The following is a 27,457-nucleotide window of genomic DNA, read 5'->3' as shown; positions in this document are numbered from 1 at the left end:
TTTTCAAATAAACAAATAAAAAAAAAAAAAATTATAATATTACAATTTAAAAAATTTAAGTATTTAAATCAATTGAATAAATTTTTATTTTTTTAATTTCAATTCCTAAATAAACAATAAAAAATAAATCAAAAAAAAAAAAAAAACAATGTATATTTCTAAATTTTTACTATTATCATTAATTTCAATGATTTCAATTTCTTTAATTAATTCTCATGGGTATGCAATTTATCCAATGGCTCGCCAACAAAAGTAATTATTTATTTTTTCATTTTTTTTTTATTCCAATAAAATATCAATTTATTAAATTTTTTTTTTTTTTAAAATAAGATGTCCAAAAGGTAATATTTGGTGGCCAGAGGATGGATCTGGTATTACTGATGCTGCATGTCGTTCAGCTTTTCAATTTGTAAAAGCAAAAGGAAATAATCCACAATATCAATTTATTCAATCAAATGAATTTTCAGTTTTAATTCCAAATTATGCTCAAGGAGCAAGTGCTTTAAAAGCAGCAGTACCAAATTCATTATGTTCAGCATATGCAACTACATCATCAAATGATAAAAGTGGAATGTCAATTGTTGCACCATGGACACCAACAATTATTCCAACAACTGCAAATGCTGTAAATGTTAGTTTCACTTATAAATTCTGTGCAACTGCTTCTCATAATCCAAATTTCTGGGAATTCTATGTTAGTAAACCAGGTTTCAACCCAACCACAACTCCATTAACATGGGATCATTTAACATTATTCCAAAGTTTCCCAAATACTGCAAGTGTTTCAATTAGTGATCCATCATGTTCTTCAACATCTGCTTATATTTTTAATTTAAATATGCCAACTCGTTTCTCAAATGCAATTTTATTAGTGCGTTGGCAAAGAGTTGACCCAGTTGGTGAGTGTTTTATTAATTGTAGTGATTTTAAATGTGTAGCATAAAAAAAAAAAAAAAAAAAGAAATAATTATTTTATACATTTTATTTCTTTATTTGTAATTTTATAATTTAATAACTTTTTATATATATATTTTTTTTAAAAATAAATAAATAAATAAATATTCTCTTATTTTTATAATTAATTAATTAATTAATAAAGCATATAGTAATTTACAACCTTTTGGTAATGAATTTAAATCTAATAATTCTCTTTTATATAATTCAGAAATTGTTAATTCAGTACAAGTATTTGGTATAACATTATTTGAAATTGAATGATTTTGAAATTGTGAACTTAAAATAATCTTTTTACAACCATTTGGAATTGAAAATGGCTCAATTGGTGCATTGAAAAATAAAAATTCTAAAGTTTCAAGTGATGATGGTAATATACCAATGGTCAATGGTGATTTATTTAAATTACTATAGATTAAATGTTTGATTGAGTTTGGGAATATACCAGGCTCAACTATTTGATTAAATTCTCTACCAAGTTTTAAATAAGTTAATGTCGATGGTAAACTATTTGATTGAAATTTTTTATTATAAAAATAACCAAATGATAAACTCTCAATACCATCATTCAAAGTATATGGCTTCAATTCCTGATTAAATCTAGCACCAAATACTAATTTCTTAATTGACTTGAATGTACTCAATTCAATAGGTTGATTAAATTCACTACCAAATGTAATTTCAGTAATATTGTCAATAGAATTTGGTAAAATTGGTTTATTATATTTATAAGCTAAATTTAAAATTTTTAAAGATTTTGGAAAATCTTTATATTGAACATCATAGTAATCTGATAATGTCAATTTTTCAATATATTTCAAATTTGAAATTTCAATTTGTTTTGTTTGTAGTGGGCCCATTATTAAAACTTTTAAACTTTCTGGTAACTCATCTGATTTAATATTTTGATCATAATTTCCCAATGTTAAACTAGTTATACTATTTGGTAAATCACCTTTTTTAATTGGAAAATTGTAATTTTCTGAAATTATTAATTTTTTTAAAGAGTTTGGTAAAACTCCTTCTTTAAATTTAATATTATACTTATACCCTAAATTTAAAGAGGTTAATGAGTTTGGCAATGATCCAATTTTAATTTCAGTATTAAACGATGGCGAATTTCTAAAATCAATTAATTTAACACTATTTGGAATTGAGTTTACTAGTATTGGTTTATTGAATAAATGACTAAAATAAATATTTTTTAAATTTTTTGGTAAAACACCACAATCAATGGATTGATTAAATTGTATGCCCAAGTCAAGGGTTGTAAGCGAATTTGGTAAAACTCTAGCACTAATTCTTGTATCAAATGCTACACCAAAATCAATTGTTGAAACATTGTTTGGAATATCACCTTCTTCTAATAAATCATTGAAATGATCAACAAATTTAATTGTTCTAATATATTCTCTATATTTATGTTCTCTTAATTGTTTTATTTCTTTAATATTTTGAATATCATATTTTGATATTAAAATTGCATCTTGCCATATCTTTTTTTTTAATACAATATTTCTCCAAATTTTAAAAAATAATATTGAATTATCATCATTTAATTGATTAATAATTGTAAATTCATTATATTTTGAAAGTACAACCATTTTTTTTTTATTTTAAAAAAAAAAAAAAGTGTTTAGGAAAACTTTATTTATTTGTTTTTTTATTTATTTTTATATAAAAATTTCAATTATAAAAAATAAATAAGAAATAAAAAAGAAAAAAATTATAAAAAAAAAAAAAAAAAATAGTATTTTTAAAAACACTCAAAAAAAAAAAATTATTAAAAAAAAAAAAAAAATAATAAATATCTTCATTTTTTTTTTTTTTTTTTTTTTAATCAAGATATTTAAAAAAATAATAAAATAAATAAAATTAATATTCCATTTAAATGAAAATAAATTTTGATTTTAAAAAAAATAAAAATGGAATATTTTTATTTTTTTATTATTTAAAATACTCAACATAACCAAATATAAATGAACAACGTTGACATTACCAACCAGCCTTCAAAATAAAAAAATTATTTTCAAATATTTTTTTTTGAATTTTATTTTTTTTATTTTTTTTTATTTTTTTTTTATAATTTTTTTTTTTTTATTTTTTATTTTTTATTTTTTTTGAAAATTTTTATTTTTTTTATAATTAAAAATACAACAATATATTTTTAAAATAACATTCCCTAATCAAAAAAAAAAAAAAAAAAACATCTTTTTTTTTTGTTATTGTTTAATTAATTCCTATTTTTTTTAATATTAAAAAAAAAAAAAAAAAAAAGGGAATTGGGAACCTTATTTAAATAATTAATAAATTAATAAATTTTATTTTTTATTTTTCACCCCACCACACCACCACGATAGATGAAATTGATTTTTTTAAAATTTTAAAATTTATCGTTCATTTATTTATTTATTTTTGTATTTATTTATATATATATATAATTAAAATTTTTAATTTTTTTTTTTTTTTAAAAAAAAAACCCAAACTTAAAGAATGTTATCAACTCAAAATGATAATAATAATACAACACAACCAACACCAGCACCAACACCAGTACCAGCACCAGCAACAGTAACTTCACCAACACAACAACAACAACAACAACAACAACAACAACAACAACAACAACAACAACAACAACAACAACAACAACAACAACAACAACAACCAACACCAACAACACCAACTACAGCAGCACCACCTATAACAGTTGCACCACCTAATATTATACAACCAACAGCACAAAATAATAATAATAATAATAGTGGTAGTAATACACCACCATTAACACCAGAATCATTAACTATTTTAGTTAATAAATATTTAAATAAAACTCTTAGTGATTGTTCAAAGAAACAACAATCAATTAAAGATGAAATTAAAATAATATTTGAATATTTAAAAGCAAATCCAACTTTACTCACAAAGAATGAATCATTCACAGCACCATCACTAAGATTAAATCCACAATGGACTAAATTTCTCGACCATTTAGCAACAATCTATAAATTTGCTTTCGAATCAAAAAGTTCAAAATTAATTGTATCATCCGTTGATTTTATAGAGGTAAATAAATAAATAAATAAATAAATATAAATTTATATAAATAAATAAATAAATAAATATAAATTTATATAAATAAATAAATAAATAAATAAATTTTTCTAATTTTTATTATTATTATTATTATTATTATTATTATTATTATTATTATTATTATTATTATTATTATTATTATTATTATTATTATTATTATTATTATTATTATTATTATTATTATATGACAATAGAAATTAATTTCAGGTAGTTATATTTTAAGTGGTATGATTGAAAATGGTAAAATGATAATTGATAAATTTATAGAACCAACATTATATCATTGTGCAGATATTTCAGATGAAATGACATTAGTTCAAGTTACTAAACTAGTTCATACAGTAGCATCAAAATTCCATAGACAAACATTATTATATAGTTTTAAAACTTTATTCTATATTCATATCAATAGTAAACCATCTTCAAATTTAGCAATTGCATCAAAAACTTCAATCACTCAAATTATAAATCGTACTTTTAAAAGTTTTAAAACTAAACCAAATACAATAATAACAACACCAACAAAACAACAACAACCACAATTACAACCACAACCACAACCACAAACTGTATCACCATCAACTAATAATAATAATAATAATCCAATTCCAATTTCTTTCTCTGATTTACAATCACCAACACAAAATTCAACAACAACAACAACAACAACAACTACTACAACCACAACAGCATCAAAAGAACAGGTTAATGGTATTACCGATGATATTGTAAATAAGGAAGTAGAGCCACAATCAACACAAACACCAACTCCAACTCCAACACCAACACCAACACCAACAACAACAACAACTACACAACCACCACCAATAAATAATCAAGAACATGAATTAAATTTAAAAGATTCAATATATTTATTTAGATTATTATGTGATTTATCATTAAAAGATATTTCAGAGTATGTATTAATTTTCATTTATGTATAAATATTTAAAAAATTTTAAGTTTATATATTAATATATTAATTTATTATTATTTTTTTTAAAAAAAAAAAAGTTATGATTCACCAGAAGTTAAAGTTAGAATATTTTCATTAGAATTAATTTCAAATATATTTGATGATTATGGCAGATTTATAAAACATTATCCAAGTTTTATAAATTATGAAATTCGTGAAGGTTTATTCCCATCAGTATTGAATTCAGGATTTTCATCACATAGTACAATATTTAGATTATCATTGACATTGTTTTTATCTATGGTTGTACATTATAGAGATTATTTACGTGATCCGATTGGACAGTACTTTACATTGATTGTATTGAGAGTATTGGAGAGTCCAACATCGACTTTACAACAACGTTGGATGGTGTTGCAAGTGTTGGCTAGAATTTGCGAGAATTATCAAATACTTGTAGACTTTTATATAAATTATGATTGCAATTTATCGTCAAAGGATATCTTTCAAAAGACAATTGAAAGTTTATCAAAGATTGCCCAATTAATCATTCAAGAGAATAAAATCAATGATTTAAAAGTAAAGAACTCTGCATTGGAATGTCTAACATCATTGACTAAGGCATTGTCAGAGGGCATTAATTTACAAAAAGAGAATCTTCAATTGAAACTATCACAAATCCCATCGGATAATAAATTCATTAAACAAAAGGAATTCAAATTATTAATCGAAGAGGGTAAGAGAAAGTTTAAGATTTCACCAAAACGTGGTATTGAATTCTTTTTGAAAATCGGTGCCACCGAAAGGGATGCTGCAAAATGTGCAAAGTTTTTAAGAGAAACTGAGGGATTGGATAAGGTTTCATTGGGTATTTATATCTCTGAGAGGGAGGATTTCAATATCGCCGTGTTAAATCATTATACTGAGTTATTCAATTTCAGTGGTTTCACATTGGATGGCGCTTTACGTTACTATTTATCTCATTTTAGATTAGTTGGTGAAGCTCAAAAAGTTGATAGATTAATGGAAGTTTTCTCAAAGAAATATTTCGATGATAATGATGCCACTGAATCGGGTGGTACCAATATAGTGGTCAATAAAGATTCAGTATTCATTTTAGCATTTGCTACAATCATGTTGGCAACTGATTTACATAGTAGTTCAATTAAAAATCATATGTCAAAACAACAATGGTTAAAAATGAATTCTAAAAATAATGGTGGTGCAGATTATGATGAACAATTTTTATTAGGTATTTATGATCGTATCTCTTCTGAACCTTTAAAATTAAAAGAAGATGATCTCCCAACTCCAACTGTTAATGGTAGCAATAATAATGGTGATGGTAGTCCAGATGATTTTTCAATTAAAATTAAAAATAGTTTTCCAATTGATGACCCACCAAATAAAGGTCAATTTCAAAAATTACCATTCGATCATGGTAATTTATTAGAGAATTTAAAATTTATGATGGATGTAAGTTGGACACCAATCTTGGCAGCATTATCAACTGTATTAGAGAATACTGAAGATCCAAAAGTGATTCAAGTTTGTTTAGAAGGTTTTAAATATTCAAATAATTTATTATGTCTATTAGATATGTCAATGGAACGTGAAGCTTTCATTTCATCTTTATCAAATTTTACAATCTCTGAAAAGAGTAAAGAATTAAAACAAAAAAATATGGATTCATTACAAAAATTAATTTTAATTGCACGTATTGATGGTGATCATTTAGAAAAATCTTGGTTACCAGTATTAAAATCAATTTCCTTCTTAGAAAGATTAAGAGTTTCATATTTAGGTGTTGAACAACAACAACAATCAAATTCACAACAACAACAACAACAACAACAACAACAACAACAACAACAACAACAACAACAACAACAACTGCAACCAAATTCACAACAACAACAACAACAACAACCATCATCACAACAGCAACAACAACAACAACAACAGCAACAACCACAACAGCAACAACCACAACAACAATCACAACAACCAACAAATTTACAACAAAATATACAACAACAACAACAACAACAAAATATACAACAACAACAACAACAACAACTTGATGGTAGTGGTAGTAGTTCAAGTGGATCAGTTAATTTAAATTCATCATATAGTGGTTTACAAAATAATTTAATAAGTGGTAATAATTCAAATAATAATACAGGTAATAATACACCAACACAATCAAGTTTAAATACACCAATTCAATTAGTACCACCAAAGAGATCAATTAGTACAACAGAATTCTTTTTAGGTGTTAAAACTCATCAGCGAAGTAATTCAAATTTACCATCGATTGAAGGTATTAATATTGATCAAGTTTCAAAAGAATTGGAGACTGCAAATCATTTATTCGTAAATTCAAGTAGTTTAACTAACGAAGCTATAGTACATTTTGTTGATTGTTTAGCATCGGTATCAATTGATGAATTGAAATTAGCAAGTCCATCAATATTTTCTTTACAAAAATTGGTAGAGGTTTCATATTATAATGCAAATAGAATCAGATTGTTTTGGTCAATCATTGCAGAACATTTCACAAAGATTGGCTGCACTTATCCTGATAATGTTTATATTTCATCGATGGTAATTGATTCATTGAAACAATTGGCTCAGAAATTCTTGGATTTCGACGAGGATCCACAACAGGAACCTTCACAAAAGGATTTCTTAAAACCATTGGAGACCATTTTCAGTCATAACCAACATCCAGATGTTAGAGAGTTAATATTGAAATGTATTTTCCAATTGACCAATGGTAGGAATTCATTGATCAAATCTGGTTGGAAACCGATTTTCACAATTTTCACACTATCTTCATCTTCAAATGACTCTTTGATTGCAACACAAGCTTTTGATTTCGTTGATGAATTAATTAGAGATTTTTCAAATATTTCAGAGACTTTCTTTATCGATTATGTTAATTGTCTCTCAAGTTATGCAAATTCACGTCATAAGGAATTACCAATCAAGGCAATCGATATTCTAAGTTATTGTGGTGTTCAATTGGCAAATGGTAGAGTTTGCGCTTTGGTTAGAGAGGAAGGTGCCTCTGCAAACACTCCATTGTTCACCGATACTCAAGAACATATTTCATTGTGGTTCCCTTTGTTAACTGGTTTGGCTAGGGTTACAAGTCACCAAGATCCTGATTTACGTTCTTATGCATTGGATACTTTGTTTAGAGTTTTGGCTTTATTCGGTAGTACTTTTAGTAGCAAACTTTGGGAATTGATTTTCCGTGGTGTTTTATTACCAATTTTCGATAATGTCGGCTACAGTAAAGGTCAACATGAAACTATACTAGAGGATACTCGTTGGTTAAAACAGACTGGCAATCATGCTTTCCAAAGTTTAACTGAAATGTTTATAAATTTCGTTGACATTGTTTGTTTCCTCTTGGATGATATGTTGGATTTACTAGTAAGTTGTATCCTTCAAGAGAATGAACTATTAGCTAAAACCGCTGGTACTTTCTTAATTCAATTGGTTTCAACAAATGGTTCAAAATTCTCTCAAACTCAATGGTCAAATATAGTTTCACAATTTTATAAAATATTTCAAACAAATACACCATTTGAAATTTTCAAATTAATTGAATTTGAACAAAATATTCAAAATAATAATGAAAATATTGTAAATAATAATAATAGTATCAATAATAATAATATTAATAATAATAATAATAATTTAAATGGTCATAATGATAATTCATTATCAAATATTTCAGGTACATTATCAAAACAACAACAACAACATTTATTATTATCATTATCAAAACAACAACAGCAATATTTAAGTAGTGTTGCTCATAGTGGTAATGAAAAATCTCATTCTGCTCCAATTTCACCAGTTTTAGATTCTTCAAATAAATTAAATAATAGTAATAGTAATAGTAGTAATAATAATAATAATAATAATAATAATAATAATAATGTATCACAACAATCAAATTCAAATATAAATCCATTATCACAATCAAAATCTGATAATGAAATTTCTTTAAGATCTTCAACATCATTACCAACAACACCAGTAGTTTTAACACCACCAGTTATTAGAAAAGAATTAAATAGTATTAATGAGGAGCACCACTCTATAATAAATGGTAGTAGTAATGAACAAATATCATCAATAACAACAATAACAAATGAAAATTCATCATCATCATCATCACCAGCATCAGTATCACATTCAAGATCAAATTCAGATTTACCATCCACCACATCAACACCAATTAAATCACATAGTAGATTACCATCAAGTTCAAATGTTAATTTAACAATATTTAATCAACAATATTTAATTAATCAAAGTAATAATAATAATCAAAGTCAAAATAATCAAAGTCAATATACCAATACAATTAATAATATTCAATCGAAATGTTCAGTTCAATTACAAATGGTACAAGCCATTAATGATATTGCAATCTCTCATTATGAATATTTAAATACTTCTCAACTTTTCTGTTTAGGTGATTGTTTACAATTAACTTTTACTTTTTGTCAAGATGCTCTCGTTGAACAACGTTTAATTAGTTCCCTTAAAAAAGTTGGTCAAACTTTTGATATCTTAAAAAAGAAAGCGATCACTGGTTATTTAAATCTTTTAATGATTTTATATTCTGAAAAAGATATTGATGTTGAAAATAGATCAATTCATTCTGAATTTAGATTAATTAAGTAAGTTTTTTTTTTTTTTTTTTTTTTTTTTTTTTTTTTCTCTCTAAATAATGAATTAATTATCTAATTTTAATTTTATTTTAGTTTATGTCAAGAATTAATTCAAATTTATATTTCAAATCCAAATGAAACAATTGTTCAATCATCAACTATATTACAAATTTTACAAGGTATTTTATCATTTGATGATGATAAATTTTTAAGAAATACTAGTATCTATTATGAATTATTAATTCAATTATTGGTTCAAGAAAATAAAGAAATTAGATCAAATTTAAGAGATATTTTAATTAGAATTGGTAAATTACAAGGTACAATTAATAAATAAAATAATAAATTTAAAAAAAAATAAAAATAAAAAAAAAAAATTTATTATTTTATTTTATTTTATTTTTTTTTTTTTTTTGATTTTGTGTGTATATATATATATATATATATTTATCTACACAAAGAATAAATAATAAATGAATTGTTCAATAAATAATAAATTCGAATTTTAATTTATTGATTAAATAAATAAATAAATAAATAAATATATATATAAATGGTAATGCATTTTAGAGTTGGATAATTTCTTTTTGTTTTTTTTCTTGTTTAGAAAGCAATTAATAATACAAGTGATACCAATACAATTAATAATGATGATTTTACAGTGTTAGAGCTTGATGGTGTTGATCCATCCTCAAGAGATTCTGTTTGAGTATCTGTAGTTGATGGTGATGATGTGGTTGTTGATGAACCAGTTGTTGTTGATGAACCAGTTGTTGTTGTTGATGAACCAGTAGTTGTTTTGGAAGTAGTTGATGTGGTTGATGTAGTAGTTGGTTTGGAAGTAGTTGATGTAGTTGATGTAGTTGATGTAGTTGATGTGGTTGTTGGTTTAGAGGTAGTTGATGTAGTTGATGTTGTTGATGTAGTTGTTGGTTTAGAGGTAGTTGATGTTGTTGATGTTGTTGATGTAGTTGATGTGGTTGATGTAGTAGTTGGTTTGGAGGTAGTTGATGAGGTTGATGTAGTAGATGTGGTTGAACTAGATGAAGAGGCAACCCAAGAAGCACATGTACTGGCTTTAGTTAATTGTAAATAACCAGTATCTGGATACCTATATGTTTTACCACTTGCACTTGTGACAGAGAAATAATATTTAGCACACACTTGATAAACTGTTGAAGTTGTATAAATACCAGAATTGGCTGTACCACCAAATAATGTCATATCAATTGATGTTCCATTTTCAAAAATAAATGATACTTTACTTGCTGCATCTGTTGAACTATAATATGATAAATAATAATTTGGTGCATTTGCTCCAAAGAAGAAAGTATGGAATCCTGAATAAATTGGAGTAGTTGGTAATCCACAAATACCTTAATAAAATAATAATAGTAATAAGAATAAAAATAATTAATCAATCAATAAAATTATTTTTAAAAAAAAAAAAAAAAAAAAATTTAAATTAAATTAAATAAAACAAATGTTAACAACTTTAAATAAACAAATTAAAAAAAAAAAAAAAAAAAAAACTAAAATTACCATTATCAAAATCTTGGGTCCAATAATTTCCATATTGACTACTTGAGTTATAGTAAAAACCAATACCAACGATTTTATAGTTTCCCATTATATTCTTACGGTGTCCAGCATCAGAGCTTGTATCAACTACACAAACACCAGAAACAGCATCACAAAGTAATTGACTAGTTGTTCCGATTCCTGATACCCCTCCTGCTGCAATATTCTCAGCAATTGAATTTCCTGCAGATTGACAACCGGCAACAAAGGAATCGAAACGAGTACTCCAAGAAGTTCCATCATAGCTGTTATGCTTAACATTTTTAATAATAATAAAATAAAATAAATAAATATTAATTATTGATTATTTAAAAAAATATTTTAAAATAAAAGAAATAATAATAAATTTTTAACTATTTACACTAAAATAACCTTTAATGCCCATTTCTGAAGAGTGTGATCTTGCAAGATAACCTAATGTTTGATTATAATAAACTGGTGTAGTTGGTGGTAAAGCTGTTGATGTGGTAAATAAATTTTGGTAACCAGAATATCCAGTCATAAAAGTATCTCTATATTTTGTTGGCAATTGACGAACAACATTCATCATTGTGTGAGCTTCTCTTTCTTGATAATTTGGATAACCAGAATTATCAGATTCTCCATATGATTTAACATTTGAAATTGATAAATAAATTATACAGATAATTAATAAAATTGAAATTTTCATTTTTTAATTTATTTCTTAATTATTTTTTGTAAAAAAAAAAAAAAAAAAAAAAACTATTTTATATTTAAATTTTTTATTTTTATTATTTTTGATTAGTACTATTTTTAGCCCTGTACAAAAAAAAAAAAATAAAAAAATAAAAATAAAAAAAAAAAAAATAAAAATTTTTCATATAAGATTATTTATGATAAAAATTGGATTTGTGGTGTTGGTGCAAAAATTATTTAAATAAAATATCTTTTTTTTTTTAAAATAATTAAACCCATTTTACCACTAAAAAAAATATCTTTTTTTTGATTGTTATTTTTTAAAGAAAATCTTTTTGATTTCGTTTAGACAAAGCCATTTTTTTTTTTTTTTTTTTATAATTATAAGAAAATTTTTTGATTAAAAAAAAAAAAAAGAAAAAAAAAAAATCCAAAAAATAGAATGATTAAATGTATTATATCATATGTAATTTGTTTTCACAGTAATAAAAACTTTCAAATATAAATTTGACACTTTAAAAAATTGAAGTTTTTTTTTTTTTTTTTTTTTTTTTTAATAATGATTTAATTTGTTTTTTATTCATATGAATAAACTAAATTCAAAATTTAGTTTAAAAAATAATAAAAATAAAAAAATAATAAACAGAAAAATTTCTGCATTAAATTATTTTTTTCATTTTTTTTTATTTTTTTTTTTTTTTTTTTAATTTTTTTTTTTTTTAATTTACTTTTCCTACTTCCAATTTTAAAATTAAAAAAACAAACTTAATAGTCAATAAAAAACAATGACACTAACCAAAAAGTTAGCGGTTTCACAATTCATAACAACATCAAAGAATGATTATTATCATTTATTCTTAAATGGATCATTCTTTTTATATTATATAATAATAGCTTTATTATTTTGTTTTTTCATTATTTTTAAAAGATATAGATCACCAAAAACAATAATTATTTCATTATGTTGTATTGTTAAAGTTTTCTTTTCATCATTATTTTTAACAGATTTTTTAAATTTTATTGATAATCAAAAATATAATTATTCAAAAAATTCATTTTATTTCAGTAAATTATTAAAATCATTATCAACAATATCATCGATAACAACATCATCAACATTAAATTCATTTCACTTTTACTTATTTATATCATTTATAACATTTGCATTATATTTTATAATATCATATAAACTATATGGTATAGTTTATAAGAAATCTGAAAACGAAATTAATAATGGTGGAATTATAAATGAAATTAGAAATAAATTATTAAATACAATTTTCAAAGGTAGAAGAGTTGCAATCGTTGAATTGATAGCATTGGTTTGGATATTTAGTTTACTATTTATGATTTTACAATCATCATTATTTGAAACATCAAATATTGAATCAGGAAAGAGTAAAAAAGTTTTAATATTTTCATTATTATCTTTAATTTCATTTGGTTATTTATTATTAAATATTAGAACTAGATCAAAGAATTTACAAATTTCAAGAAATTCATTTTTAGATAATCATTCAACAACAACAACAGCAATTAAAAATAAAGTAACATTTGAATTGTTTAATTTAGAGATTTCAAAAGATATTGTTATAACAAAATTAAATGATTCATTCGCACAATTCATTTATTATTCAACAATGTATTATTTTTCAATTACATTGGTTTATTATAGTATAACAATATCAAGTGGATTTTGGAAATTAGCTTTAGATGGAGTATCTCCAACTTTTTCACTTGCAATTTCAACTTATCAAGCAATTGCAAATGTTTTACCAATAATTGATATCATTTTCACAATAACTTTTATTATACATTCTATCACTTTAATAAATTATTCAAATCAAATTTATGAAATCGATAAAGTAATAATAAATAAAAATAAATCAAAATAAAACAAAATAATAATTATATTTCAAAAAATAAATAAATAAATAAATAATTATTTATTGATTGTACTTTATTTTTAGAAATTGGTTTATTTTTAATTAATTAATTAATTAATTTAGAAATTTGTTCATTTTTATTTTTATCAATTGATATTTGTGATAGTGTGTGTGTGTGATTTATTATTTTTGTGTGTGTTTACTTGTTTTTTTTTTCATTTTTATTTTTATTTTTTTTATTTTTATTTTTTTTTTTTTTGGGAGTTGTTTTATTGTTTTATTTGTTTTCTTTGTTATTTTGGATATATTGAAAATATCAAATTTGATTTAATATTGCAACAACACAACACCCACTTACAATTTTAGGGGATTTATTGCCATATTTAGTAAATTAAAAAATTTATATAAACATATTCTAATTTTTATTAAAGTAAAAAATTATATTTAAGACCACACCCTATTTCTAACATATCAGTTACCTAAATAGCACCAACAATGATTACAACAAAATACCTGAAATTATAAAAATGGATTTTCAATTTTTAGTTTATTTTTTTTTTTTTTTTTGAAGGTGTAAAAAAGGTGGGTTAGTTCCCCAAATGTACACACAAAAAAAAAAAAAAATAAATAATTAATAAATAATAAAAAAAAAAATTGAAAATAAAAAATATATTTATAGCAATTATAACAATGCTCCCACACAGCAACAATTAAATTGTTTATCTTTTTTTTATTTTATTTTTTTTTTTTTAAATTTTTTTCTTCAACAAATCTTGATATAATCAAATTATTATTATTAATAATAAAAATTATTTATTTATTATTTATTTTTAATTATTGTTTTTTTTTATTATTACTGTTTTTATTTTTTTTATTTTTAATAATAGAAATAATAATAATTTTCAAAATTATTTATTATTAAGCAATTGATCAAAATAAATAAAAGATTAATTAATTAAATAAAAATTTCACATATACAAAAAAATAAATTAAAAATAAATTAAAAATAAATTAAAAATAAATTAAAAATAAATTAAAAATAAAAAAAAAAAAAAATAAAATGTGCAAAAAATTGAATATTTGTTTTTTAGGAGATAAATGTGTTGGAAAGACAAGCACAATACACACAATGGTAAATTCTTTTTTTGATGACGAAAAATATAGCCCCACAATAGAATCAAAATTTACAAAACTATTTTCATATAAAGTTTTATATAATTTAAATATATATGATACAGGTAAATATTTTTTTGTTTGAAAAAAAAAAAAAAAAAAAAAAAAAAAAATATCAATATTAATATTGATATTTTTTTTATTATTATTTTTTTATTATTAAAAAAAAGCCGGATCAATTGAGATGGAAAGTATATTATTAGATACAATTAAACAATGTGATTGTTTTGTAATAATGTATTCAATATCTGATAGAGATTCATATGATTCAATTTATAAATATAGAGATTTAATTAAAGAAGCATTCCCATTTAAAGATAATATACCCATTATATTATGTGCCAATAAAAACGATTTAAAATGGGAATCACAATTTTCACATAATGAAATTATTGATATTTCAAAATCATTTGGAAAACCATCAACAATTTCTTCGGCTAAATGTTTAAATTCTGTTATAAACACTTTCAAATTATTATTAGATATTGTTCAAAGAAATGAAAAACAAATTAAAAAAGATATAAAAAAGTATGAAAAAAATTTAAAAAGGAATGATAAATTAGAATTTGATTTAGAAAAAAAGAAATCAATTTTTAAACATGTTTTATTACAAATTAAATATCATAAATTAGTTTTAAATAATTTAATTAATTAAAATTTTTTAAAAAATTAAATTTTAATTTATATATATATATTTATTAAAAAAAGTTAAAAGAATAAAATTTTTTTTTTAAATTAATTTTTGTTTTATTATTTTTTTTTATTACTATTTAATTTTAATTTTAATTTTTTTTTTTTTTTTTTAATTATTATTAATAATATATGTAGTTGTTGTAGTTGTAGTTGATATTAAAGTGATTGTATTGGAATTATTATTATTATTATTATTATTATTATTATTATTATTATTATCATTTGATAAAATTGTTGAATTTGTTGATTGATCATTTGGTAATGGTTTTGGTAATGGTAAGTTATAAGATTTTGGTAATGTTATTGATTTAATTGTTGATGGAAGTATTGATGGTAATGGTTTATTAAAATTTATACCAAATTCAATTTCAATTAAATTTGGGGGTAAATTTAATAATGGTTGATTAAAGTCATTTCCAAATTTAATAAAAGTTAATTGATAAAATTGTGATAAATTTCCTAATGATTTATTAAAATCATTACCAAATGTAATTGATTTTAAAGTATCTTTTGGTAAAATGGTTGCACCAGTGCCATTAATTATAATATCTTGATTAAAACTATCACCAAATGACAGTATTGAAACTTTTGAAGGGATGGATAATTTTTGATTGAAATCATTTCCAAATTTTAAATAAGTTAAAAATGGTGATAAATCACCTGGTTCAATGATTTGATTAAATGAATCACCAAATGTTAAATGGTATAAAACTTTTGGAATTGGGGACCATTTTAAAGGTAAATTATACTTATTACCCAATTGCAAGAATCTGACAGTTGATGGAATTGAATCCTTAACGAATGGTGCAGTATAGTCATTACCAAATTGAATTTTGATAACTCCCAATGGAATAACATTTGCCGGTAAAAACCAATTAAATTCATCACCAAATATAATGGTTATCACAGTATTTGGTATCACTCCTTCACCAATTGGCATATTATACTTCTTTCCAAATTCAATTCTATGTAAATTACCACCTTCATTTTGAAAGAAGCCTTTTGGAATATGTTTATTAAATTGTTCACCAAATTCAATAATTTTTAAAAACTTTGGAACTGTACCTTCTAATAATATTGAATTATAACTATCACCATAACATAATACTTCAACTTGTTCTGATAATTCACCAACTTTAATTGGTTTATCTTTAAATCTTAAAAAATGTTTTTTTTCTAACTTTTTATATAAATTATTATCATCACTATTAATAATATTGTTGTTTTCATTATTATTTATTAAATTTCTATAATTTCTATTATAAGTTGTAATTTCAATTTTAACTGTTATATCGGTTTTACTATTAGTTTCATTTGCAAGTTTTAAGATTTTTTTATATTCAGTATCAAATTTTGAACTATAATCATCTTCTTCATCTTCCTCTTCTTCAAATTTTCCTTCCTCTTCTTCATTTTCTTCTCCTTCTTCTTCTTCATATAAATTATCATCCCCAAAATTATTATTTTCATCACTTTCATTATCTACAAAAAATTCATCTCTTATTTGATTTTGATCTTCATTAATATTAATTAATTGTACCATTCTCTTTTTTTCTTTTTTTTTTTTATTTTATTTTATTTTTTTTTTTATATTTTTTTATTTTTATTTGGATATTTTTTTTTTTTTTTTTTTATTTATTTTTTTTATTCTATTATTTTTTATATAATATTTTTAATTTTTATTATTTTTTGTTTTTTATAAATTTTTTTTTTTAAATATTCATATAAATTTAATTTTTTAATATTTAGTATTTTAATAATAAATAATTAAAGACAAAAATTGTAATCATTGTTTTTAATTTTTTTTTTTTTTTTTTTTTTTTTTTTTTTTTTTCAAATTTTTAAACAATAATACAAATTTTTATATATATTTAGAATTATTTAATTTGTAAAAATATTCAATCTAACACACCAGTATATATGCATTTTTGCACATATAAACAAAACAGTAACAAGAACCCCCACTTTAAAATAATAATGTGTTAGAAAAAATAAATAAAAATAAAAAAAAAAATAAATTTAAAAAAAAAAAAAAAAAAAACATAAAAATAATAAATAAAATGGGTGTTGTTATTTATGATTCATCCTAAACGGTATTTAAATTATTTAATGCAGAGAAATTAGTATATAAAAAATAAAAAAAAAAAAAAAAAAAAAAAAAAAAAAAAAAAAAAAAAAGTGGGTATAATTCTTAAAAATAATGGTGTTTTGGTTTAAATGTAGAATATTATTTATATATATAATCAATCAAAAAAAATATAAATATATGGGTAATTTCAGAAATAAATAAATACTCCCAAACAACATGCATCGTATTATAAATACAGATTTATAAAAACGTGTAAAAAAAATAATTAATCTACAATCAAGTAATCGAGTTTTTTTTTTTTTTTTTTTTTTTTTTTTTTTTTTTTTTTTTTTTTTTTTTTTTTTTTTTTTTCAAATTATTCAAAAAAAAAAATAAAAAATAAATAGTAAATAATAAATAATAAATTTTCAAACTCATTTCATTATCTGATAATTCTGAAATTCTTTTTTTAGTTTTTATTTTATTTTAAACAAATCATATCTGATCATTTTTTTTTTTCACTTTTTTTCCATTTTTTTTTTTTTTCCTTTTTTTTTTAATTTTTTTTTTTTATTTTATTTTATTTTATTTTATTTTATTTTATTTTATTTTATTTTATTTTATTTTATTTTATAATTAAATAATGGAAGAAAGAAAAAAAAATTATATTGAAGATTTTGATTGGTTTAATATGTATTTTAAAGAAATTGAATACAGTGAAAATGATTGTGTAATTGGTCAATGTAAAAGATGTAATTCTATTTTTAAAACCTATTCAAAAAGAAATTTTGAACTTAATGATTTTGTTTTTCATATTAGTATGTTATATATTTTTTTTATTTTTTCCAAATTTAATAAAAAAAAAAAAAAAATATATTAATTATTTAATTTTACAAAAAATTATTTTAAAAGATACTCATTTAGAAAATGATATTAAAAAAAAACCAAAAAACAATTATATAAGAATAAAAGGTAAAAAATATATTCAAGATAAGGAAGGTCATACATTTTTTTATAATCATTTTATTCAATCAGCAACATGTAGTGGAGTTTTAGGTGGTTCATGTAAGAAATGTGATGAATATATAGAAACCTATGAAGAAATAGATTATTGTTTAGAAAAATTTGAAAATCATTTAAGTATGTATCTTTTTTTTAAATTTTTTATAAAAAAAAAACAAAAACAATGTCACCCCCCATACAAATCCTAAACACCTTAAATTTTTATTATTCACACAAACAAACATTTTCTAATTTTTTTTAAAAAAAAAAAAAAAAAAAAAAAAGATTATCATGGTTCTTATACAGAATATTTTTTTTCATTTTTTAATAAAAAATAATAATAATAATTTTATTTATAAATATTTAGTTTTAATTGGTGTATATTCCATTGGAAAATCAGGTTTTAAATGTTGTGGTAAAAATGAAGATAAATAATTATGATTCTTTTTATCTAATCTAAAATAATCATTTGAAGAAATTGAATTTAAAATTACATCATCACTAAAATTTGATCTGAATTTCTCTAAAATAGTAGCCAATTGAAATCGATATTGTGGCATATTTCTACAACAAAAATGGAAACCTTTATCTGAACAACCTTGATTACCATTCTTAACTAACCAATTGAAAATATCGAACCTACCTGAAAACAACGCATTATCCATAACGGTTGTGGTTATTGTAAATATTGAATTAAAGTATTGGTTTCCACTTAAATATTTCATCATTTCCAATGACGATTGATTATGGTCATAACAAATGTTTGATGAAATATCACCAATGAATGAAATAATACAAGTTTTACCATTTTTAAAATTTGATAGTTTTTCATAAACTTCTATATCCCCAATTGTCTCTTTTAACGATAAATCGTCATCTTCATCATCGGTGGCGGTGGTATTATTAAATAAATTCAATTTTTTGCAATAATAATCTAAAATTTCTTTATCACATCTGTATACTAATAAATATAAAAAACAATATTTATTTATAAATGGTGAAGTTTTAATTGAACTGAATTTATTACTAAAATAATCTTGATTTTCTAATAATAATTTCAACAAATCAAATGAACCAAATTTAATAGTTTCAATAATAACTGTCGTTGTTAATTTTAATTGTTCATTATTAAACATTTGAAAAATGAATTTTATAAATTCCAAATTTAAATTATTACCACACGTTTTTATAATTGATACAATTGTATCTTCATTTTTTAAATAATTTTTTAAAATTTCAACATTATTTGATTTTTCTATTAATTCTTTAAAAAATTCAAAATCATTAAATTTAATTACAAGATTAATTTGTTGAAAATTTGAATTATTTATTAAATTATTATTTTTATTATTATTATTATTATTATTTTTATTTAATTTTTCATCAATTAATAATAAATATTTAAAAAATTGATAATTTTCTTGACAACACACAAAATCAATTGAAATTTTTGTAATTTCAAAACTTTTTTCTTCAATTAAATATTTAATAATTAATTCATTTTTTGATTTCATTGAACTAAATAATGATTGTGAATTATTAAATTGTTGAATTGGTGTTAAATTTTCAAAAAATGATGGTACTTGACAAATTAAAATTTTTAAAATTTCAATTGATTGATTAAATTCTAGAAATCTTTGTAATAATGGATATGTTAATTGTTTTCTTTTATTTGCTTGGATTTTAAATATATAAATTAATAATTGAAAATGATTATTCATTACTATCCATTTAACTCCACATTGATTAAATTTCTTTACTATAAATTTATTCTCTTTATTTATTATTGAAACTGATTCAAATATTTTATTTCTTAAATATTTATTATTAAATACTTTTTTAAATAATTGATAATCCATTTTTAATTGATGATAAATAAAAAAAATAAAAAAAGTTTTTTTTTCCCCATTTGACCCAATGAAAAAAAAAAAAAAAAAAAAAAAAAAAAGGGAAAAACAAAAGAAATCAAATTTGATTTCAAAGAAAATTTAAAAATAAAACATTTTTTAGTGTTGGTGTTTTTTATTATAAAAAAAAAAAAAAGTTTTTAATGTGTGAAAAAACTAATAATGATTTATTAATAAATTAATCATTATTATTTTAGTTATTTTATTTTTATTTTTTTTTTTGATAAAGTAATGTGTCAAAGTATTGTTTAATGTTATGTCTGTAAGTTTGTTGTTTAATTTTGTCATTTTTTGTTATTAGTTGATTTGTTTGTTTTGTTTTTGTTATTTTTGTTTTTGTTTTTGTTTTTGTTTGTTATTATTTTAAAAAGATATAATTTTATATACAAATTTTTATAATATATATATATGAAAATTAATAATTAATAAAAAAAAAAAAAAAAAAATTTATATGAAAATTTATTAATTTAATTTACTATTTGTAGATGGATGAATTATTGTAGTTGAGGCTAAAGAAGAAGTAGTGGTGGTAGTAGTATTACTATAATTATTATAATTATTGATATTATTAACATGTGGTAAAGAAAAACCTAATTTACAATTTAATCTATGATAAATTTCGTCTAAAATTGTTTTATAACAAAATAGATATTGTTCTAATTGTTGAACCATTCCAGGACGTTGCTCTCTAAGTTTCAAAACTATTGAAAATAAATTAAAATCGATTCTACTATTATATTTATCCATTATTGCATATTTTAAGTCAGATTCTGCTGCGTCATCATCATCTTCCTCATTATTTGGTTCAGTTTGTGGCGTATTATTTGAACCATTTGAATTATTATTAATATTATTATTATTATTTAAATTATTATTATTATTATTATTTATACCATTACTATTATAAATTGAAGATTTAAAATGATAACCAAGTCCTTTTAAATCTAAATTATCACTTTGATATTCAGTGATTGGTAAATGAGTGAAAGGATCAACGACTTGATCAATTGGAGTAGCATCCAATTGTTTAAAGTAATGGTCCAACTTTTTCATCATAATGACGGCTGTACAAAAGGTGCCGGTTCTACCAACTCCTGCACTACAATGAACGATGATTGGAACATTTCTATCTGATGATGGTATGATTTGATTTTGACGATTTGTGATACTATGTAACAACTGACGGAATGGTTGAGTGTGATCTGGGATGTTATGATCTGGCCAACCTTCATATTGATATTGAGTGATATCTCTTGTCTCACCCTCAAATGTAAGTCTAATGTTTCTTGTGATTATCTCTCTCTCTGGATCTTGGATAACCTCAACCAATTCGACACTGTATGTGCCAAATACTTCATTACCATTACCATATATTGAAAATTGTTCACCTCCAATTTGTTCTGGCCAATATCTATCACATTTTATTCTACAGTTTTCAGACTCTCTTGAAAGCATAACAATAATACGACATCGATTTTCCCATACCATTCTCCAAAAATCAGCAATTGTATTTGGTAATGGTCCTTGTGTACAAATAAATTGTTTTGGGTATGCTCCCTTTTTATTATTAATAAAAAATAAAAAATAAGAAAAAAATTAGAATTATATTATTAAAAAAAATTAATTAAATATATACTTACATCAATATAATTAGCATTAATATAATCTGAACCTTCTTTATCTTGAATCTTTTTTAATTGTACTCTTGTATGATTAACTGGTAAAATATTAGTATATCTATTCTTTGATGTGTTATGTTTTTTATCACCTTCACTGGTTTCACTTGGTCCAACAGATTCTTCCAATAACTATTTTTTTTTTTTTTAAAAAAAATGAAAATAAAAATAAAAAATAAATAAAAGTAAGTCATTTTTGTTTTCTTTTTTTTTTTTTTTTTTTTTTTTTTTTAAAAAAAATTAAAACTTACTCTAAATTCTTCTTTAATTTTATGAATACATTTAATATGATTTTTTAAATTATAAATTGAAGATTTAATTCTTTCTTCATCAACAAGATCAAATGAACTATTATTGTAATAGGGTGAAGAAGAACCAGAATTTGTTGGTAATGAACCTAGTGATCCCATTCTACTGAATGAACTATGAGAAGAGGAACTTAATGATATTGAGCTATTGCTTCTAGTTGGTAATGGTCTCAATACACTAATATCAATCTTATTTGTTTTATTTTCAATGGATCCATTCATTTGATTTGAACTTTCAACTGATCCCATATTATTATTATTATTGTTATTGTTGTTGTTTTTTATAATTTTAAATTTGTTACCACCAATTATTAAATTATCGTTTTTAATACTATTATTAATATTGTTATTGTTATTGCTTGTATGTTGCTTAAATAATGTATGTATACTATTGCTGTTGTTATTACTTTGATTCTTTAACACTACAATTTTTTTTTTTAAAAGGTTTTTAATAGTTTTTTTAATTAATATTACTGCCACTCTCTTTAAAAAAATAAAAAAAAATAAGAATTTTTAAACGATATTAATCTATTTAAAAACTATATTTTTTTTTTTTTTTTTTTTTTTTGTTTATTTTTTGTTTTTTTGTTTTTTTTTTTTTTTGTTGTCCTAAATGTATTTAATAGTGATAATAATTATTTATGTATAATATTTAAAGATTATATATATTTAATTATTATTATTATTATTATTATTATTTTAATTATTTAATTATTTAATTTTTTTTTAATTATTATTTATTTATTAAAAAGGGTATTTTTGAATGGGTGAAAGTGGTATGTATAGTGTGTGTGTGTGAGTGGGTGAGTGGGTAAACAAAACAAATAAAAAAAATGGGATTAAAAAAAAAAAAAATTTAAAAAAAATTAAAAAAAAAAAATTTTTTATATTAAAAAAAAATAAAAATAAAAAAAAAAAACTTAATTAAAAAAAAAAAAAAAAAACAAAAAACAAAAAAAATAATAAAAAAATAAAAAAAAAATAAAAAAAATAAAATAAAGAATTGTTTATTCACTTGGAAATATTCTTAGAATGTTTAAATAAAAAAAATAATTAATGATTAACAAATAAATAAACTTGATTAAAGATTATTTTCTTTTAATATTTTTTTTTTTTTTTTTTATTTTCCAATTTACCCAAAATGCATACATGCATGTGTGAATAAAATAAAATAATTTAAACAAAATATACTGTAATACAAAAGTAGTAAATATGATTTGAGTTTACTTTTTTTTTTTTTTTTACTGTTATTTCTTTTTTTTTTTGATAATGAAAATTTGTATAATTAATAAATTTCTTTTTTAATAATTATTATTTTAAAAAAATTAAAATTATTTATTTTTTTAATTTATATTAATTTTTAATTAATTATTTTCTATTTTTATTTGATTATTATTATTTTTTTTAATTTTAACTTAATTTAATATTATATTATCCTTTTTTAATTTAATTATAAAATAATTATTTATTTTTACTATTTATTTTTTTTATATTTTTTAAATAATATACTGGAATGGAAAAAATAAATTAAAAATACAAATTGAAAACCAAAAAAAAAAAAAATCAATGTATAAAAAAAAAAAAAAAAACAATAAATTAAATTAATAATAATGCTCCCACCCAGAGACAAAAAAAAAAAAAAAAAATTAAAAAAAAAAAAAATTAAAAATAAATAATGGCGATTGTGATTTGATTGCCTAATTCTATCAAAAAATTCTAAAATTAACTTTATCTCCAAGAATTTATTTTTAAAACACTATTCTAATAATAATAATTTTTTTATTTTTTTTTATTATTTATTTTTTTTTTAATTCAATCGCACATTAAGTGAAATCTTATGATTTTGATTTTTTACTATGTACAGCAAAATAACAACAACTATGATGTTTTAATTTATCTTCGTACAACCTTCTGAGATTTTAAAGATTTAAAAATTATAAAAATAAATAAAAAAATAAAAAATAATAAAACTTATTAGTTTTATTATTATTATTTTTTTTTTTTTTTTTTTTTTTTATTATTTTTTAAGAATTTATATAAATTTATATAGTTTTATTAATTTTTTTTTTTTTTTTTTGTTATTTTCCATATTTTTCCTTTAGAATTCCATCTATATTATATAGATATATAAATATAAATGAAGAACTCTAAAGGTTTAATTATGGTAAATAGCAGAATAAAAAAATAAAATAAAATAAAAAAACTAAAATTATAAAAAAAATAAAAAATAATTATTAATAATGTCTTACTAAATATTTTAACAAAAAATATACAATTGTTTTTTTTATTTTTTTATTAATTTATTTTTTTTTATTTAATTTTTCCTTTTTTTTTTTTTTTTTTTTATTTTTCAAAAAATTTTCAAAAAAATAAAAAAAAAATAAAAAAAAAATAAAAAAAAAATAAAAAAAATATTTTTTTTTTTTATTTTTATTTTTTAAAAAAACTATTAAAAATTTTTTTTTTTTTTTATTGTACAATTATCAAATAATTAATAATAATGGCAGGTGGAAAGAGAGGTGGTAAAGTAGCACCAACCAAAACATTTGGTCGTGATTATGAAAGAAGTAAAGGAAAAATTAGTCGTGATCGTGTTTATGATGAAGAGGATATTATAAAGAGAAATCAAGAAAGCGATAGTGATGATAATTCTGGTTCTGAATCAGGTTCAGAAAATGAAACAAAAAATAATAATAATAAAAGTAAATTAGGTAGTGATTCAAGTGATGATGAACCAGTCATTGTCTCTAGAAATCCAAATGCCAAAAAACCAGCAGCTAAAAGACCACCAACCACTAAAAAACAACAAGAGAGCGATAGTGAAGACGATTCAGATAAAGAAAGTGATAGTGAAGACGAAATCGCTAATCCAAATAGAATGAAACAAGTTACTAAAAAACTAAGTGAAATCAATGTAAACGCTAAAGTTGAACTTTCACGTAGAGAAAAAGAAGAACTCGCAAGACAAGCCGCAACTCAAAGACAAAACGAAAAACAACAAAAAAGTGATCTCGAAAGATTACAAGTCATAAGAAAACAAAGAGAAGAAGCAGCAAAACGTAAAGAAGAAGAGAAAAAAGCAAATGAAGAAAAAATGGCCGAACGTAGAAGATTAGGTTTAGCTTAAACAAATTATAATTAATTTCCTTTTTCCACAAAAAATAAATAAAAAAAAAAAAAAAACAAAATATAAAAAAAAAAAAAAAAGTAATAAATAGTTATTTGATAATAATAACATTTATTTTTTTATTTATAATTCATCATGAACTTTATGATCATCTTCAAATTGTTGTTCCTCAGCACCATCATTTTGGAATTGAGATTCTTCTTTTTGTTGTTGTTGTTGTTCTTTTTGTTCTTTTTGTTTTTGATCTTTTTCATCAGTTGAATTTGATTTACCTTTTGAAGATTTTGAAGATTTATCTTTTTTAGAGGAGGATGGTTTAACAGGTTTCTTTTTCTTTTTTAAAATTTCTTTAATTGTTCTTTCTAAATCATAAAGTTTAAATTTAATATCAAAAGAGGAAGTTTGTAAATCTTTTGAATAATCAGCTAATTTGAATTCAGATTTCTTTTCTTGTACCCAATCGGAAACGGATTGAATTTTATCAGTAGTTTCTTTTAATTCCTCAGCGGTTACATTTAAATCCTTTGAAGCGATTTCAAACATTGGTTTAACTTTATCAACAGTGTCTTCCAACTCTTCCAATGCGACAGGTACCAATTGGTATTGAGAGACACGGTTAACGATTTTGTCAGCTTTCTTTTTAATATCTTTCAATTGTTTACGGTATTCCTCGGTTTCAGTATTATCATTATCCAAAGCATCCGATAACCATGCAGATGTTTTATCCAATTCTTCAACCAATTGATCTCTCTCTTGTTGAGTTGAACATTTCAAATATTCTTCATTAGATTCCAATTTATCTTTAGTTTCATAAATAAATGATTCTAAATTATTTCTCTCTTGTCTTAATTCTCTTAAAATTCTATCAACTTGATCCAATTTATTAATTCTATCATTACTTTCTTGACTTAATTCCTTTGATAATGGTTCAACACAACCATTATATTTAATTGTGAAATTTAATGGTACTCTAATTGTTTTTTGAATATATTCAATAACTTTTTCAACAACTACAACTTCTTCTTCCTCTTCTTTTTCTTGTTGTTGTTGTTGTTTGGTTGTAGTTTCATCAGTAGTTTCTTCACTACCACCATCAGTTGTTTCAATTGTGGTGGTATTCTTTTTAGTTGTGCTTGTTGATGAGGATGTTTTATTTTGTTGTGGTTGTGGTTTAATTAATGAAACGGTGATTTCAGCTTCAGCTTTCTCTAAAACAACTATACCGCTAGTGGTTAAACGGAAAGAACAATGAATCTTTGGTTTACCAGTGAAATTATATTTTTCACCTGGTGTTGGTACATTTGAAACTGTATAAGTTGCTAATGGATTATTAATTGTTGGATTATTTAAAAATAATGAAAATCCATTCTCTGATGAAAATGAAACAGTTTTCTTTATACCTAATTTTGAATTAACTTTAAATAATTGAATTTTTTTATCCTTTAATCCGCCTTGGTTAATAGTTGGTTGTTGTTGTTGTTGTTGTTCATTACCACTATTATTTAATTCATTATCTTCATTATCTTCAGTTTCTTCTAATAAAGTTTCACCAGCACCGCCACTATTAATTATATTATTATTAATTTCAACATCAACTGAATTTAATAAAATATCTTTAAGTTTAATTTCTTTAACTTTAAAATAATGTGTTAAACTTGCTGCATAAAATGCAGCACCATTTGACATTGCTTCATCACCATTTAAATGTTTATCTAA

At 21.4% G+C, this 27,457-nt stretch overlaps 12 protein-coding genes across 12 annotated transcripts in view; 6 read left to right on the top strand and 6 right to left on the bottom strand.

Moving 5' to 3' along the window:
- Window positions 1–148: 148 nt before the first annotated feature.
- Window positions 149–943, top strand: DDB_G0273835 (hypothetical protein; the record flags this gene model as incomplete). The annotated part of the gene is made up of 2 exons (XM_639442.1): window positions 149–252; window positions 331–943. The coding sequence occupies 2 exons, from the start codon at window positions 149–151 to the stop codon at window positions 941–943; spliced, it is 717 nt and encodes a 238-aa protein (XP_644534.1).
- A 139-nt stretch (window positions 944–1,082) lies between these two features.
- DDB_G0273833 (hypothetical protein) lies at window positions 1,083–2,558 on the bottom strand (the record flags this gene model as incomplete). Its single annotated transcript, XM_639441.1, has 1 exon — window positions 1,083–2,558. The coding sequence occupies one exon, from the start codon at window positions 2,556–2,558 to the stop codon at window positions 1,083–1,085; it is 1,476 nt and encodes a 491-aa protein (XP_644533.1).
- An 889-nt stretch (window positions 2,559–3,447) lies between these two features.
- Window positions 3,448–10,000, top strand: DDB_G0273831 (armadillo-like helical domain-containing protein; the record flags this gene model as incomplete). The annotated part of the gene is made up of 4 exons (XM_639440.1): window positions 3,448–4,020; window positions 4,245–4,966; window positions 5,065–9,672; window positions 9,757–10,000. The coding sequence occupies 4 exons, from the start codon at window positions 3,448–3,450 to the stop codon at window positions 9,998–10,000; spliced, it is 6,147 nt and encodes a 2,048-aa protein (XP_644532.1).
- A 266-nt stretch (window positions 10,001–10,266) lies between these two features.
- DDB_G0273829 (hypothetical protein) lies at window positions 10,267–11,914 on the bottom strand (the record flags this gene model as incomplete). Its single annotated transcript, XM_639439.1, has 3 exons — window positions 10,267–11,039; window positions 11,206–11,497; window positions 11,606–11,914. 3 exons carry the CDS (start codon window positions 11,912–11,914, stop codon window positions 10,267–10,269), a joined length of 1,374 nt encoding a protein of 457 aa, XP_644531.1.
- A 772-nt stretch (window positions 11,915–12,686) lies between these two features.
- Window positions 12,687–13,796, top strand: DDB_G0273827 (hypothetical protein; the record flags this gene model as incomplete). Its single annotated transcript, XM_639438.1, has 1 exon — window positions 12,687–13,796. One exon carries the CDS (start codon window positions 12,687–12,689, stop codon window positions 13,794–13,796), a length of 1,110 nt encoding a protein of 369 aa, XP_644530.1.
- Window positions 13,797–14,847: 1,051 nt separating this feature from the next.
- Window positions 14,848–15,615, top strand: rsmE-2 (small GTPase; the record flags this gene model as incomplete). The annotated part of the gene is made up of 2 exons (XM_639437.1): window positions 14,848–15,025; window positions 15,131–15,615. The coding sequence occupies 2 exons, from the start codon at window positions 14,848–14,850 to the stop codon at window positions 15,613–15,615; spliced, it is 663 nt and encodes a 220-aa protein (XP_644529.1).
- Window positions 15,616–15,762: 147 nt separating this feature from the next.
- Window positions 15,763–17,196, bottom strand: DDB_G0273823 (hypothetical protein; the record flags this gene model as incomplete). The annotated part of the gene is made up of 1 exon (XM_639436.1): window positions 15,763–17,196. One exon carries the CDS (start codon window positions 17,194–17,196, stop codon window positions 15,763–15,765), a length of 1,434 nt encoding a protein of 477 aa, XP_644528.1.
- A 1,168-nt stretch (window positions 17,197–18,364) lies between these two features.
- On the top strand, window positions 18,365–18,932 carry DDB_G0273821 (hypothetical protein; the record flags this gene model as incomplete). The annotated part of the gene is made up of 2 exons (XM_639435.1): window positions 18,365–18,473; window positions 18,634–18,932. The coding sequence occupies 2 exons, from the start codon at window positions 18,365–18,367 to the stop codon at window positions 18,930–18,932; spliced, it is 408 nt and encodes a 135-aa protein (XP_644527.1).
- Window positions 18,933–19,076: 144 nt separating this feature from the next.
- DDB_G0273819 (hypothetical protein) lies at window positions 19,077–20,582 on the bottom strand (the record flags this gene model as incomplete). The annotated part of the gene is made up of 1 exon (XM_639434.1): window positions 19,077–20,582. One exon carries the CDS (start codon window positions 20,580–20,582, stop codon window positions 19,077–19,079), a length of 1,506 nt encoding a protein of 501 aa, XP_644526.1.
- Window positions 20,583–21,092: 510 nt separating this feature from the next.
- ptpA1-2 (protein-tyrosine phosphatase 1) lies at window positions 21,093–22,863 on the bottom strand (the record flags this gene model as incomplete). Its single annotated transcript, XM_639433.1, has 3 exons — window positions 21,093–22,187; window positions 22,271–22,438; window positions 22,558–22,863. 3 exons carry the CDS (start codon window positions 22,861–22,863, stop codon window positions 21,093–21,095), a joined length of 1,569 nt encoding a protein of 522 aa, XP_644525.1.
- A 2,251-nt stretch (window positions 22,864–25,114) lies between these two features.
- DDB_G0273815 (hypothetical protein) lies at window positions 25,115–25,741 on the top strand (the record flags this gene model as incomplete). The annotated part of the gene is made up of 1 exon (XM_639432.1): window positions 25,115–25,741. One exon carries the CDS (start codon window positions 25,115–25,117, stop codon window positions 25,739–25,741), a length of 627 nt encoding a protein of 208 aa, XP_644524.1.
- Window positions 25,742–25,864: 123 nt separating this feature from the next.
- The window catches only part of DDB_G0273813 (heat shock protein 70 family member), a gene marked incomplete at both ends in the record, with an annotated part of 3,220 nt that continues 1,627 nt past the window's right edge, over window positions 25,865–27,457 (bottom strand). The window contains one exon of the mRNA XM_639431.1: window positions 25,865–27,457. This exon is cut by the window's right edge and continues 90 nt beyond it. Coding sequence (XP_644523.1) covers window positions 25,865–27,457 — 1,593 coding nt within the window.

This window comes from Dictyostelium discoideum (assembly GCF_000004695.1).
Source record: "Dictyostelium discoideum AX4 chromosome 2 chromosome, whole genome shotgun sequence".
NCBI lineage: Eukaryota > Evosea > Eumycetozoa > Dictyosteliales > Dictyosteliaceae > Dictyostelium > Dictyostelium discoideum.
The sequence above is the reverse complement of the archived record's forward strand: the minus strand, read 5'-3'. Positions and strand labels throughout refer to the sequence as shown.